The 16132-nt window shown below is 37.9% G+C and overlaps 2 protein-coding genes across 2 annotated transcripts in view; both read left to right on the top strand.

Annotated features, from left to right (window-relative positions):
• Positions 1 to 16132, top strand: part of pfdn1 (prefoldin subunit 1) — a 374815-nt gene that overhangs the window by 207852 nt on the left and 150831 nt on the right. The gene's annotated exons all lie outside the window — the stretch shown is intronic.
• LOC129701731 (heterogeneous nuclear ribonucleoprotein H-like) lies at positions 56 to 15695 on the top strand. Its single transcript, XM_055643118.1, has 12 exons — positions 56 to 199; positions 5700 to 5828; positions 6282 to 6437; positions 6628 to 6771; positions 8909 to 9047; positions 12177 to 12355; positions 13037 to 13117; positions 13206 to 13318; positions 13787 to 13922; positions 14007 to 14087; positions 14596 to 14700; positions 14781 to 15695. Exons 2-12 carry the CDS (start codon positions 5738 to 5740, stop codon positions 14900 to 14902), a joined length of 1347 nt encoding a protein of 448 aa, XP_055499093.1. The 5' UTR covers positions 56 to 199; positions 5700 to 5737; the 3' UTR covers positions 14903 to 15695.

Below are 16132 nucleotides of genomic sequence, written 5' to 3'. Positions count from 1 at the left end.
TCGCCAGGCCGGCTCTGCGCAGGCGCGCTGTGCGCGTGACGCGTGTTTCCGGTCGGCCGAGATCGTCTCCGCGCTTTGAAAAGAAGAAAAGGAACGGAAGGAGACGCGGCGTCAACTGACTCTGCGCGGCCGTTGGTTCCACACTTCGAAGCCGGACTTAGTTCACTGTCTTTCCCGTCCGTCGAGTTGCCCGACCTCGGTAGGTATGAGTGAGTGTTGATGGTTCATTTAGGGTCCTGTGTGCGTGTTTTCCCCCTGTACCGCGCCCCCTCGGTTCTGAGGAAAGCGAGAATGCTGGCGTTGGCGCGTGCGCGCGGCCTGTACGCAGGCCCTGCGGCCTAGGCCTCGTCCGCTTTTACTTTCGTCGTTTAATCGGACGACTCTTTCCCCCCAACTCGCCTTGCTATCACGGGCTCCGTTGTACTTTTTCTGACCCCTTTCCGGCCGAATGTTAGTCTTTTAGACCGTCGGCGCATGAGTGTTTAAAAGGAAAGTGGCCACGTTAATTGGACACCTCCTGATTTTCCTCAAGCTCCGCGTTTGTCTGTCGAGTGGCGGACTCACAAATGTTGCAACATGTCGCCGTCATCACCGGCGTAATGGTTTGGGGTTTAAATTCCACTGGCCTCGGAGAACGCGTGAGTCTTTGTTACTCAGCGCCAAACACGAGCCGTGTAAATCCCACACACATTATATATTTTGAGTCTTTACGCCATACGTCCGTGTGGAAATAGATAGACGGGCGCACTCGGCGACTCCACATTTCTGAACGTAAATCACCTCTATTCAGAGTCTATGGTTGTTTGTCCAAAGACGAAAGACTCGCTTAACATTTCACCTGTTAACGATACGACAGTTCCTTTCCCCCCCCCCCCCCCCCCATCATGATGTACTAAGACTAAACGTGAATTGTATCAATTGTTATTAAAGTTACGACTGATATATCCATTTTCAGATTTGAATATATCAGTTACATTTGTTCCATTAATTTTTTTTTAAATATTAACATTTAAGCAATTTAAAATGATCAACCTGCTCAATTTGAAGTGTTTTATAATTGAAATTGTAGAACACCAATTATAAATTTACAATGTTAAGGTAACCAACCTTTGAGAAATTTTAAAAGTTATGAATATCTTGGATAGAGACTTAAGGTTTGCTGTAGGGATAAGAACTTTTTAATGTCTAAACTATCTGATTTGTGCTGACGACAAAAGATATTAAGGGAAATTTGGTTTGCATAACCTTGACTGATAAAATCAAACCAAGACTACTATTTATATGTTCAACCAGTGTTTCTAGTGAATTTCTCCCCCCCCCCCCCCCCCCCCCCCCCCCCCCCCCCCCACCCCCCCCCCCCCCCCCCCCCCCCCCCCCCCCCCCCCATTGCTGTTTCCTTAAAATAGCTGCAGGTCTTCTGCCCCCTTGCCTATTTTTCACCATCAAAGTAAAAAATACTCCAGTACAATAAAGTTTGTGAGATAAGACCGTTCCACTTACTTTGATTGTGTGTATCTTATGAACCTAGAGTTATATTTGAGTACTCCAAGGTCAATGTGACAATCAAAGTAATTGGTTTATTTTGAATTTTGTTCATGGAGAGGAGGAAAAGCTTCTATAGAGTTCATTTGGACGTTACAAATGCATAATCATTTCAAAGACTTTTTACTAGAGCATTGGATTGTGACCCTAGAACTATTTAAATCCTAACTCCAAGGTTATGATTTTTTAAACTTTTGGTTTCAATAATGAAGTATGTCGTTCCAACATAAGTTTTACTTTAAGGTTTGAATATAACTGCATTATTATTTCGGTTTACCCCAAGTTTCTTGGGTGGGTTATGAGTTCTCATGATACTATTTGTGGAAAAAAAATTGGCTATTGACTGCCATGCCTATTTATAACAGTGATCACTTTTCAATGTATTTGATCCCAGAAATAAAAAATTACCTTTTGGATGCTCTGATAGGTGCCCCATCTATTCAAGTCATTTAACTGGGTCGACTCTTTCAGATTCTTTCCTTATGTAATCCACAAGATATTGATAACAGTGACTTTTCACGAGATGAATGCATCTGTTGTTACTCTGGTGGGATGTGGGGAAATAGAGCAAAAGGGTAGGTGGTTTGAAGGGCCTGTTTCCACGCTGTGGAATTAATCTCTAAACTAAACAATGAAGAGAATTACTTAGTTCTAGCTTGGTTGTGTCATTTGGTCGAAGGCTGAGGCCAGGAATAAAATCGATCTCATGGCATTATTTTATGAAACCGGGGGCCCTCGTACAGATGTCAGTGCCAGTGTTTATCTTTAATAAAGCATTTTGAAGTCATTTAAATTGGCCTTTCAACTGAGTTTTCTGTGTATATTTGGCTGTTGCATTTCCAATATTACACGAAAAGAAAATCTGGTTGTAGAATGCTTTGATTAGTTGGCCATCCAAAAATTGCTGTATCAATGCAAGCCTTATTATGCAGAGCAGTGCTCAAACTAAAACAATTTTTTTTGAGGAGAGACTGGACTAGGTGCTGGGGTCCAAAGCAAACTGTTGCAGGAACTTTGGGTACAGCAGCATTGGTGAAGTGAAATGGAGAGACAACATTTCTGATGAGAAGAACTTTTTTCACACAGAGAGTGGTGAATCTCTGGAACTCTCTGCCACAGAGGGTAGTTGAGGCCAGTTCATTGGCTATATTTAAGAGGGAGTTAGATGTGGCCCTTGTGGCTAAGGGGATCAGGGGGGTATGGAAAGGAGGCAGGTACAGGATTCTGAGTTGGATGATCAGCCATGATCATATTGAATGGCGGTGCAGGCTCGAAGGGCCGAATGGCCTACTCCTGCACCTAATTTCTATGTTTCTATGAACACTGCCCTTTGTCTGATGGAGATGGCTGGTAGACAAAGGTGAAGGACACCAGTGGGATATGATAGGTAGATTTGGGCAAGGCTCCACCTTTCCTTAATCATCTGGCTGGCTTTGATTTGTTCTTTGTACCTTTTCATATATCCAGTTTCCCTCTTCCCAGAGTCTGTCTGAAGAAGGGTCTCAACCCGAAGTGGCACCTAATCACTTTCTCCAGAGATGCTGCCTAACCCACTGAGTTTCTCCAGCATTTTGTGTCTGATGTAAACCAGTATCTGCAGTTCTTGCACATTTGGGCAAGGAGGAATTGATTTGCAGGGGGGAGTGGGGGGAAGGAATGGCAGAGGCTGCAATCAAGGCAGGAGGTGATAAGTGCAGAAGAGTGCAAATGGTGGGATGACAAAGGAAGATGAGTATGAATGTAGGAACAGATGGAAGGATGGCTGGAGGGGGGTGGGGGAAAGAGACAATGGGGCACCTTGATTAAGTTAGTTGATTGAGATGGGCGATCGTCATGTGGTCTCCCTGTTGCATGTGCCGTAAAATGGCCAGCAAACTGGAGCTCCTGCCTGGCAGATGGGACACAGGTGCTCGACGGAACATATAACATGTCCACGCTTGATCTTCGTGATGCAAAGGTGGCTATAGAGAACTCCAAATGCAATAGACAGGATTTGGTCAATGGTATTTGCAAATCTCTGTCCACTTTGCTGAACACTTGTGCTGTTTGGCAGGGCCAGGTGGAATTCTTGTTTGCAAGCCACATCAAATTCCCATACATCCCTGACTGCTAGGCTGTCTCCATGGCTAGAGTACGGTCACATGCATACTTTAAGAACAGCATGTCATTCCACTTGAGTATCAGATTCTACAATTTGATCCTTTTGTCTCCACTAACCACTGCCAACCTCGGTTACCATCTCCATCCTTTTCTCCAGGTTTACCACCTCTTCTCGTCTCTTTTTTTTTTACCAGATCTCTCCATCAGTCTGAAGTAGAATCTACCTGAAATGTCGTCTGACCATTGATTTCCCAACACTGAGAATGTCTCAAGCTTGTTTTTTGCTAAAGTTTTAAGCAACTATGTGTGTAGCTTGACTAATACTCAATGTCATGACATTTCCCAAGGTGCCTCACAAAGTTTATCAAACAACTAGCTATTTGGCGCTAATACAGTTTACTGAAACCTTGGTTAAAGTAGTATCAAGTGCTTATGAGTAAAATGAAGGTGAGGTGGCTGAAAGCTTTGAGGATAATTCCAAAGCTTAAGTTCTTGGTAACTGAAGCTACTGTTTCCTTTTAATTTCTGATGATCAAGTAACTAGAATAGTCCCGGTTTCTCTTGCTTTTTGGGGACTGTTATAGGTATTTGGGTGATTTACAAACTAAGGGTAAACAAGATGTTGGCCTTCATGGTTGGATGAATGGGGCATACTGAGATTTTATAGTATAGGTACCAAAAGTGTTCACAAATACTGATCAGGAATGATTGTCTAGAATTTACTGAGGCATGCAAGAGGGTTGGGCTGATGAAGGCATGGAATCAACCAATGTGGAAGTAGTGCAGATCAGCGATTTGAAACTTCATCGTACAAAAGCCGCTAAATATTCTGGGTGAATGGCTAATTGGTTCCAAAATTGGCACAGAAGTAAAATGTAAAGATGGATTAGTTATGACCGGTGTTAACGTTGTTGTGTTGTGTGGGTCATTATTCTATTTTAGCAACTATTTTGGATGAATTTGGGAATCATGCTCATGAAGTTTATGAAAATAACCACCCAGATGACAGCAAGAAAGAAAGTTTTAGCCTGCAAAAAAACAATGGTCTGGTCAGCTGTGCAGAAAAGTTAGAATGTGGAATTTAATATGGCTTAGGAGCTGCGTATAAGGCATGGGCATGTACATTAGGTGAATAAACTAAGTAATGGATCAGCAAGGGACATTTGTATTTCCGAAAAAGTTAGCAGGATGGGTCAGTAAGGCAGTTGGATGTTTTCTGATTATTAGCCAGAGGCTGCAGTTTGTGGGTCTGGTTACCACATTATGAAGTCTCGCTACACTAGCAAGGTGCAGAGGAGATTTGAGATGTTTTTAGGATAGAAAAGTCTTGGCCGTGAGGGAAGTTTCCATAGCGTAAAAATTGCAAATTTGGCCTACCTTTCGTCAAAATTCATCAGAATTGTTCTGATATTAGATCATGAGCGTGAAATGTTAACTGTTTTTCTCTATCCACAGATGGTGACTGACCTGAGTACTTCCAACATTCTATTCTCTGGATAAGCTAGGGTTTTGGGAGGGGGTGGAAACTGGTGGCTGAAGAGAGGTAGGCAGGTGCCATTGCTGGATGGCGTCACATTGCATGTAGAAACCAGTAGTTATTGACCAAATGGCATTGTAAGTAATAAGTAATGGTCTTAAACATGTTTTGGGATTATCAGTTGTAATGGCTGAGATGCAAGTCAATTTCTGTGGCAATTTCTGGAAGAAGCCACCGATGATGGTGTGGTTATTCTGTCTGCATCTCTATGCAGATTAAACTGCCAACAATTGTAGATTTGTCGTATTTGCATTGCATGTCGCTTCCGACTTATGAAATATGTTTTTATAGCAACAGCACCTTAAATCCATTTGTGACATTTCAGCAAAGATAGGTAGGCTTTAGTAGATTTGGTAATGCTGGAGAGAAAGGGAACTTTAGAAACATGTATGTATGTTCATTTAAAAGAAGAGCTGGGTCATGATAATATTTTGAATCAAATTATGGCAAATTTAATGAAGACTGAGGTTTTTTTTTACTGTAAGGTTAAATGTAAAACTTGTGCTGCTGCTTTCTTCAGATATTTTTAAAAGGGACAAAAATCACCTGGAAGAAGTCATGACTACTGGAGAAAGTGATGGATATGTTATCCGTGTCCGTGGATTACCATGGTCTTCTGCTGCTGAGGAAGTATTGCGATTTTTTTCTGGTACGTCAATAGTGAAGGATAACATAAGTGGCCCAAAGGCAAAAGAGTGAAAGCACCAAAAATTTAATTACTGATTTTTACATAATTGACACATGACTACTAGGTGTTTAGACATTATTTTATTTTAGCTGGTCTGTGATACTGCATTATGGCATCAGTGTGGGAGAGGGGAGAATTGTATGCTCAAAGACACCATTGATATGAAACTATTTTGTCCATATGCTTTGAGTTGAAAAGTTTCATTGGTGGACACATTTATGTAGCCCTGTGATTGTCTACATGTGTAATCAGACTTGGACTATATGACTGAATGTACATGTGCTATTTTCAATTTCTAAGATGGTGCCTTAACTTTTAGATGATATTGTGTTGCAATAGCAAAACAACCTTTATGGAAGATTTTTTTTCTGGTTTGTAGATAATAGACGTATATTTGTGGACTTTATATTTCAGATTGCACAATTCTGAGTGGAGTGTCTGGAGTTCACTTTACGTACACCAGAGAAGGCCGACCTAGTGGGGAAGCATTCGTTCAACTAGAAACTGAAGATGATCTTAAAATTGCTATGAAAAAGGACAAAGAAAGTATGGGGCATAGATATGTAGAAGGTGAGTTCAGCATTTTAGTGTTTGCATAAGTGCTTTTTATGCAAATATCAATCTTTTGAATTAACATGCTGCTTTGTGTTCTAAGCAAACATAATATAGAAACTTTGTATTCAGGTTTGCTTTAATTCTGAATTTTTCAGTTTTAATTGTATGCTTACCATTGATTTGTTTTTAATTTTTTCTTATCCAGTATTTAAATCTAACAACATTGAAATGGACTGGGTTTTGAAGCACACTGGCCCCAATAGCCCGGATTCATCAAATGATGGCTGTGTTCGTCTTAGGGGGCTGCCATTTGGCTGTAGCAAGGAAGAAATAGTACAGTTTTTTACAGGTATAAAAATGTGGCTTTTCCTCACAATAAGTTTTAAATTATTTGATGTCAGTCTTGTTTATTATCATTACTTTTATTCTGAATGAGCTAATTGTATTCATTTTTGGTTGGAGGTAATATTTTGTCTGCATTCATTCCACTTTAAGCCTCACTTCGTAGTTTAAATGTGCTATGAACTAATAACACAGTAGCCACCCTCCGAGGTGAAGAAATGTCCATTACAACTCACCATGACAGTTCTTGCACATGGATGAAATTGTTGCTTTGACTATCTTAATTCTTGCATTGAATTTGGAGTAGACATTCACTCAGACTAGAATTGAGAGCAGAATTGTGAAATTGCATTGGATTTGGAAATAGTTGTAAAATCTTAAATTTCACAATTACAAGTTTATAATTCCACATGGAATTCCACAATTATGGACAAGATAAATTCCCCATTCCTCCCTTATCTGCGGCATAGTCAACACTATTAAATTTGAGGAGACTGAACATTGGCTCGTACGCCTTTGGGTTTCAATCTGTTTAATCCTGTCTCCAGAAACAGGAACTTAGAAATGACCTCAAATAATATTCCTAAATTAAGCCAGTGGCCATAAATGGTAATTCATTGTTCGAGCGACACATGACTAGATATTTAAAAATTATGTATCACATTTAAAACTAGTCATCAAATTTAAACATTATCAAAAACCAGTGAACATAATTTAAAAATACGTTGCCATTTTTTCTCCTGATACTTCTGTTTACATTCAAAATGGCATTTGTAATTACACACACCTACTGCATTGGTGGTGCAGTTTCTCTTGAATCTTGAGGCCCTAGTACCAAAATTGTAACAAAAGCTCCTTGGCATTCCAAGTTAAATTTTGACAAAAGTATAAATCTGATCCATTTATCTCGCAACCAATAATTTCTCCAACTAATAAACATTAAAATGTCACTCCATATGCAACATCGAGGACATAATTTTTTTTTAATTTATAGAGTTATGAGTATTTCTGGGAATTTGATATTTTTGTATTGATTTTTCTAGACATGTATATTGGTTGTAATGTTTCAATTTAGCAAATTGTGATTGGCAAGTTTAGTGATACAATGCAGCATGGTACATGTGCCTAAAGTGTGTAAGACTCCTTTTGTTAACCTTGATCAGTATTTAAGCTCCTATGGGTTTCAATTAAATACTTGGTCATGTCTATTTCTGGGCTTGTTTACTGTGAAACAATGTGACTTTTGGTTTCTGGAGTCTGCAAGTAGTGGACTTCATGGTGCCCATATGTAAGCAGGTGATATACTGAATGTATGGTGTTGAGCTAGCAGGTCAAATTTGGTTTGCTTTTTAACTAAATGAATTCATTCGTGTGATGTGCCAGTAAGGGTCTTGATAATTCAGCATGGTGTTTCTACTTCAATCTGCACACTACTTATTAATGTCAATGGCTGGGTAATTTTTTTTAGCAGATTACACGATGGAGAATTGCAGACTATAAAAACATTGCCTGTGGGAAAGACTTTGGGCAGTTGAATTTGGGCTTGGTACCTGTAGAAAATAATTGGAATTAATGTAGGTTTCCACTCTTGACATTGTGTGGGTATTGGCTGAAAACAACTGTTTGGCTCTGGCGCCACAGTCCTGTTGTAAATTTAGATTTGCCCATTGTAAAATAACCTTTTGGATAAGATTGGAACATCTATTGCCTATGGAATTAGTGAGTTGTTGAAATTGAGGCAGGGAGAGGTCTTCAGTTAAGTTTTATTTTAATTTAAACATTTTAATGCCCAGAAAATACTTTTTTTAGATGCATTGTGAATGTTGAACTAAATTTATTTCTATTTTGAAACAATCTGTGAAAAGTGTAATTGCTATTTTAAATTGAATTGAATCTTGTTCTGCTCTAGGGTGTTATGTGACACACGTTGCTGTGCTTATATCCAGGGTGTTCCCTGTGGTTTGTTAGATATTTGTATATTTTTATACATGTGAGAATGTCACAAAACACTTTAGTGCACTTTTATTCTTGAGTTTTAGCTTGTAGTAATTTACATTTTATAATTGCAAAGTCATAAGTAATCATTGGGCATGTGCACCCTTTAATGCTGTCCCCTACTGGGGTTATTTGTCCTTGGGTTGAAGGGTTGGAAATCGTGCCAAATGGGATAACATTGCCGATGGACTACCAGGGGAGGAGCACGGGGGAGGCCTTCGTGCAGTTTGCCACACAGGATATAGCTGAAAAGGCTCTAAAGAAACACAAGGAAAGAATAGGGCACAGGTGGGGATGGATGGATGAGTCACTTTTCTTATGGTATATGATTGTTATCTAGTACAAGTTGCTGTAGTACTATGACGAATGTTTCATTTGGATGTGTTTTTGTTTTGGATTTTAAATAAGGTTTGTCACAATTTACAGCTTTTAATACCATAAGAAAATGTGATTAAGCATAATTTAAAATATTTAATTAAGCACATAACACAATTTTTGCTTTAATTGTTGTTTTGAGCATTGTAGAATAATGGAATTAGTGGTAATCTGAAAAGCTACTTGCCATTTTGATTAATATTTTGAACACTTTTATCACTAACAAATACATTATGGGTCACCCTTCCAGATATGGGATGCCCAAACCTTGGGACTTGTAAGAGTCAAGGCTGCGTGGAAGTCAGTGTGCTGAAATTTAAGCAGACGATTATCTACTTCTGACTGTATCCATGTTGCTTTGAAGTCCAATGTTAAAGTCTTCATTTGGATTGACGCTGCCTTCTATTGATCATTTTTTTGAATTCCATTTTTTTTCCTGCTTCACCTGTCAAAAAATCCCATTATCCTCCCAGACATTTGTTTTGGTGTTAATTATTTGCTCCAGTTCTCTAAAGATGGTCCATACTGAAGAAGGGTCTCGACCCGAAACGTCACCCATTCCTTCTCTCCAGAGATGCTGCCTGTGACTCCAGCATTTCCAGTCTATCGTAGGAAAACCCACGCTGCTTTAGACTTCCTGAAATGTGTAAATTATAGAATATTCAAAGCTTTCCCTTGGAAAAAGTTGAGAGTTGCCACAAGTGAGTGTTTGGGTGTCCCTGCTCTGGCTATGTTTGTTGGATTTGATGTAAATGTAGATGCTGCTATGATACAACGTACACATTAAAAGGTTGTTTTCAAAACATTTATGGCAAATAGTTTTTCAACCTTTTCAAAGTATATAATTTGACAGTCAAGTACACAAGTATTCCTCATACAGTGAATTACAATTTCCTTTCACGCCTGAGACCTTCGTTAATTAGGCTTGTAGTTGGGTTACGGTCTCTCTCCTTGGCTGTGAATTGATTTTTTGGTTTTTATTGTGTAAAATGGCTTGCTATTCATTATTGGTTTGAGGATGGTGTACTTGCTGTTTGCATTTGTTAACTGAATAAAAAAGATATTTAAGCAATTAGTATAAAAGGTGCATCAAAATGGAATTGGAGGTGCTGTGGATGGGCTTTGGGCTTGTTACAGTCCTGACATTAAATCTGACCATGAAATTGACATGCACCTCAATGGAAAGTATTCTGTTTCAAGTGACTTAATGTCTTTAAATGTATATTAATTTGTTTAGCCTCCAAAATACAAATAGGATCTGTGTTCTTATCTTTCTCTTTTCTCTTTGTCACTTATAAAATGGTTTCCTGTGGTTGTCCTCCTTCCCCTGGAGCAATCTTACACTATCAGATTAGTTTAGAGTCTTGATAGTTTTATTCCTTGGCTTTTGAAACTGGTAAGGAAAATGTCTTGGCACATTGGGGAAAGGAATTGATCCCATGCATCTTGAATGATTGATTATGGCCTCGCCTTTTTATCAGCTGGTTTTGACCACATGAATCATTGGCTATTACTTAAACTATTGTCTTCAAGGCATTTTAGTCTGTGCATTTATTTGGATGTATGGGTGAGGAATATTGGGTTATAAGTTGATAAATTGTGCTGTTAAATGATGGGTAATTGAACAAAAATGTGATTGGAGTAAATTGAAGATCTTCAGAATACTTGCTGTTACAGCCATTTTGTTGCAGATTTGTATTTCTTGTGATTTCTCCTCCCATAATTTTGTTTAAGAATTGGCATTCCGTTAAACAATTGACTTTATTCTGAGCAAATATGATTCAGTTTTAATACTCCACAGGCTTTCACAGAAACTGCAAAGTTTTAATATTTTAAAAAGTTCAGGTGTTATGTTGGCATGGGGTGGGGTTGTAAAATATATTGTTGGAATACCCTTCAACGACTGACTTGAGGACCTATGGAACTGAAGTGATCGGGGAAAGATCTATAGGACAAATCGCCTGCTGCTGGCAAGTGGGTTCTGTATCATTGGTTTGTGCAGTATGCAATATTTTCTAATGTGGGGAAACTTTCTGTATTTTGGAACTTAAGTCTCACCAATTAATAAATGGCAAGTGTGTATCCTTTTGGTAATCATTATCATCCAGTTAAATTGCAGTTCTGTGTAACGAATTGCAGTCTGGAAATATTTTGTCTTTTGTGGCAAGACAAGGTTTTGTTCCTACAGCTGGAAGATGGTTGCCATTTTGATGTATTCCAAACTTTCCCTACTTAGTTCTCCACTTCCTATTTAAGAATTTTGTATCCTATTTGTATATGGAGTTTGAACAAATTCACTTAACTCTCCATCTACATATATAGTCATCCTTATTCTTTGAAAGAATTTACACTTCCACAAAGAGAGCTTCTGTCTTGCCATCTTTAATCTGATGGCATATTATGTATTTTAGATCTTTGCAAGTTGAACAAAAGCTACATTTCAGAATTAAGCACTATATAGAAAATATATGAAGGTGAAGTTATATAGGGTTAAAATGCTGACTGATCCTTAAAAGGACCATGTCATAAATGACTATTTCTACCCTCATCTTCCTCTAGTTTCATATGTGGAGGTTGAAGGTTATTCAAAGAATGAAGAATATTTTATGTATAATTTGCAATCCATTAAACCAGTTTAGGATGAGAATTGTGTTTAATAGGTTTTATCTAAGCCTGTTAAGCATTTTTTTTTTTCCTTCTTTAGAATGCTTCACGTATACTAGTTTGTTGCTAAAAAATGGCTCGAGTTGTCAAAGAAGTTTAGAAAATGGTGCAACATTTCATTCCAAAATCTAAAATGGCAACTTGAGGTTTTGAAAAGCATTTGAAATACAATCATCCTATCTTTATGTCCAATAAGTATTTTACTTGGACCATTTATTTAAATCTAATGGGCCTATTCTTAAGTTTCAGTCTATGGGTCTTAAATGCAACTTTGTATGGGAAATGCATGTTTATGGTACAGCAGTATGCAATTGTCAGTATTTTCCGTGTACATATTAACTAAGATTAAATGTTTAAATGTACTGCATAATCTTTTAGGTATATTGAAATTTTCAAGAGCAGTCGGGCTGAGGTACGAACCCATTATGATCCTCCTCGGAAATTAATGGGTGGTCAAAGACCAAGTCCATATGACAGACCAATGACTGGGAGAGTCTACGGTATTCCCAATCGAGCTGCATCTTACGAGAAGATGAGACGTGGAGTGTATGGCGGTGGTAAGCAATCGAAAGGAAGATTGATCATGGTTTTAATGGTGCAGACCACTTTATTTTAATTTAGACCAATAAGTAACCATTAAATATTGAAAAGTTTAATCTAGCATGGTTTACTCTTGATAATATTATTAAGTAATGATAGAATATTTAAATTCTAGTGTTGTACCACTAAGGAGCATACCTAGTGTCCAGAATGGAATTTCAGCTGAGTTGCAGACTACATTCGAAATGGCAAAAAAAAGTAATGACTTCTTTTTGCTTGCTGATCTTTCCAGATTACAATTTGTTGGGGGGAGGGGGGGGTTAAATGTGTAAATGTAGTGGAACATGAAGTGTTGTGGATGACCAAAGGTGAGATGGGCTGCTCATGGTCTATTGCACACAGGAGGGGACGTTTCCTACCCTTGCTTCAATCCAGATGGGAACAAGCCCTGCTGATTGCTCCTGGCTATTGAAGCAAGGGTATTTTAGTTTGATCCTTGATCACTACAGAAGTAACTGGATATCAGATGAAGAATTGGTTCTTTGGACAGAGTTTCCACTTGCTGTAGTGCAGTTTGTTTTCAGTTGAAGCTGAGTAAATTGTATTTCAATCCTTGTTACATTTGCAACTGAATCAGTAGATTGTTAGGGATTTCATAGTACAGGTAATGTGCCATCTAAACTTTAATATCTGATCAGGTTACGGAAGTTACGATGATTACAATGGATACGCTGATGCATATGCCTATGCGACTGACCATGGATATGGACGAGATAGGGGTAAGTAGTTTCAGGCTGGTCAATGTGGTAAAACTTGTGTATGTAACATACAATTTGTGTTTTATCTAATTTCATGAATCTTCTATAGGATTGACTGCACAAGCTTATGCAAGCACTGATTCTACCTTTCAAAGTACAACAGGCCATTGTGTACACATGAGAGGGTTGCCTTTTCGTGCTACAGAGAATGATATCTGCAACGTAAGTTAAATTGTATTTTATATGATTGTTTAGTTGCACAATGGGCTAGTCTCTTGTATTCCTTTCCCAGTGTCTTCTGCTTAATTCTGGGTTTTAAACCAGTCAGATATTTGAGGTGACATATTTTAGTCTGAAAATAAATCTATTTCATTACATAAACTTATTTTCTATAGGATAATATTTTAAGGCATTTTTGACATTTTAAGGTGGAGGTTTTAAGATGAGCTGGAGAAAATCGGCCAACTACACTCTTGCTATTTGTATGTCTGATAAATTTGCAAACATTAAATTCTTAAACGAGTTGTTTAGTTAATGTTATACATATAATGTAAGATGTGTAAATCACTCACGACATCTAATTCGATAAGAGACACTTGTGTACTGTCAATAGTGATTAATGTTTCCCTACTCCTACCCTATTATTTTCCCTAGAATTCACTGGAAAATAATTGTGTCTTTCTATTTCAGTTTTTCTCACCGTTGAATCCAGTCCGTGTCAATATAGAAATTGGATCTGATGGTAGAGTGACCGGAGAAGCTGATGTTGAGTTTGCTACCCATGAGGATGCTGTGGCTGCTATGTCAAAAGACAAAGCCCATATGCGTAAGTTGAAAACAATATTGAGTGAATTGCAATACAAGTTTGCCATTGATTTTGTCATTGATTTTTGCACCTTTTGTTTTTAAGAGCATAGATATGTAGAACTGTTCTTGAACTCTACTTCTGGAGGCACTGCCAGTACCTATGCAGCTCAAATTGCAGGATTGGGTAAGTGGAAATAAAATTTTCATTAAAAAAAACCCAAAACAAAACAGCATTTTATCTTCCATATCAGTGGTCAAGATGACAGGTTGCACTCCTTTGTAATTGTTTAATGGATTTTCAGCTTGCAACCAGTGCATGTAAACATTATTAATAGTGCTAACATCTAAAATCATTGCATGATACAAATAGAAAATTCTGCTTATTGGGGTGCATGTCAGTGTGGTATAATTCATACAATTTCTTGTTTTTAATGACCATTTTAGCAACCATATGTGTATGTGCCCCCTTTGCTGTAGTTTATCAGAATTCAATTTTTGGTGATTTTGTTCTTCATTAAAAAATTTGCTCAGTTTGTTTGGCTGGGTGTTGCTGATACTTGGATTTTCAAAGCAGCCCTAGTTGCACTAATTTTGAGAATTGTGCATGTAAAATATATCCATGTTTAGCTAATTTTGGGACTGCCTTTTGAGAGGATTTGTGTAAGAGATGCTAAAGTAATGGATGTTTCTAGGGACCCAGTCGAGTTATGCAAGCCCAAGCTATGGTAGTCCAAGCAGTCAACAGTTAAGCACTGGATATGGTGTTTATGGAAGTCAAGCGAGTATGAGTGCATATGGTAAGTAATCTAATAAGTTTATACTAGCCTCTTAAGACTGCCATTTTCTTAAAGTGCAGATAAAACACATTTCATTTTAGATTATTTTGCAGGTAGCCAGGCTGGAATGAATGGAAGTTACTTCGGAACTGGAAGCAGAGGATCTATGGGGATAAATGGCATGACCGGAATGTCAAACATGACTGGTGGGTGGGGGATATAACTTTATTTAACAGATGTGAATTACCAGCTTAAACTTGGTTATGCTTATGAAATGTGAATTCAGTATATGCATTCCTTTCATTATGGCTAGAATTCAGCATAAGCCTTTTCCTATGTTGACAGATTCTAGGGTGGTACCAGTGTGTTCTTCCCCTGACCTTAGTTTGAGACTTAAGTATCATTTTGGTATTTGGGCACTAGTTATTGAAATTTGCATGTCACACAACCTGTTACACAAGTGCATTATGCTACTTCTGTAGGTTTGACTAATGTAGCTGCATTGTCAAGCACACAAAGTACATTGCACCTTGATGTTGCTGGTACCAATCAATAAAGCCTTCAGGACTAATCCACTTAAATTACCAATACTATTATGGGATTGGAACCCCAATGTTAAGTTTAATTGGCTGTGTAGTATGGTTTACTGTATAAACATTGTAATGTGTGGTAGTACATTAAATACGCAAAATTCATTGAAACTATAAACACTGGTGGGTGTAAAGTGAGAACAATTATGTGCTTATATTTGTTGCTTGACTTCATTTTTTATTTGTCTAAGAAAAGCCTCCGGTTTACTTTTTTTAGAAAGTCAAAATGATGAGAAGCATTTTTCGATGCTCTATGGCAAAATAAAAAATTTTAATGTAGAATTTTTCTTTAGACTGTTATTGTTGGGTTTCATCTTGAAGTCTTAAACATCAGGCTTCATGGTATCTGACAACTCACTTTTGTTCAAATTTGTAAGGTGCAAAGTGAAAATAAAACTCATTCAATAAAGCTTTGCTGTTTTTAAACTGGTGTAAACATGGATTTTGTTTTGTTAAACAGCAGTCTTCCTGGAGTTGTGCAGTTTATTCCTATAACTGCTAACTTCAATGGAGAGTAAATGTATTAATTAGAGCCTAATTGAGAAACAACCAATAAACAGAACAATTTGTTTTTGCCCATCTTAAAATGCTGAAACAATGTGAGCAGCTGGGGCAAGTGGATGACTGCAGACGTTGCCTCATCCAAAGTTCCAGTATTTAACTTTATTTCCTCCTTTTGGTTTAGAGGCAAACAATGCTGCTGTTAAGAGTTGGATAATTAGGATGGATATCGTATGTCAATTTGAAGAATACCCCCCTACATTCTCCCAAGCTTTTCCATTCGTCACTTTAATTTCATGTTTCATGCATTTTGTTTTATGACTTTGCAAATCAGTTTCCCTCCTGGGATAAATAAAGTTATT

The sequence above is a fragment of the Leucoraja erinacea genome, chromosome 11 (assembly GCF_028641065.1).
Source record: "Leucoraja erinacea ecotype New England chromosome 11, Leri_hhj_1, whole genome shotgun sequence".
Taxonomy (NCBI): Eukaryota; Metazoa; Chordata; class Chondrichthyes; order Rajiformes; family Rajidae; genus Leucoraja; species Leucoraja erinaceus.
The sequence above is the reverse complement of the archived record's forward strand: the minus strand, read 5'-3'. Positions and strand labels throughout refer to the sequence as shown.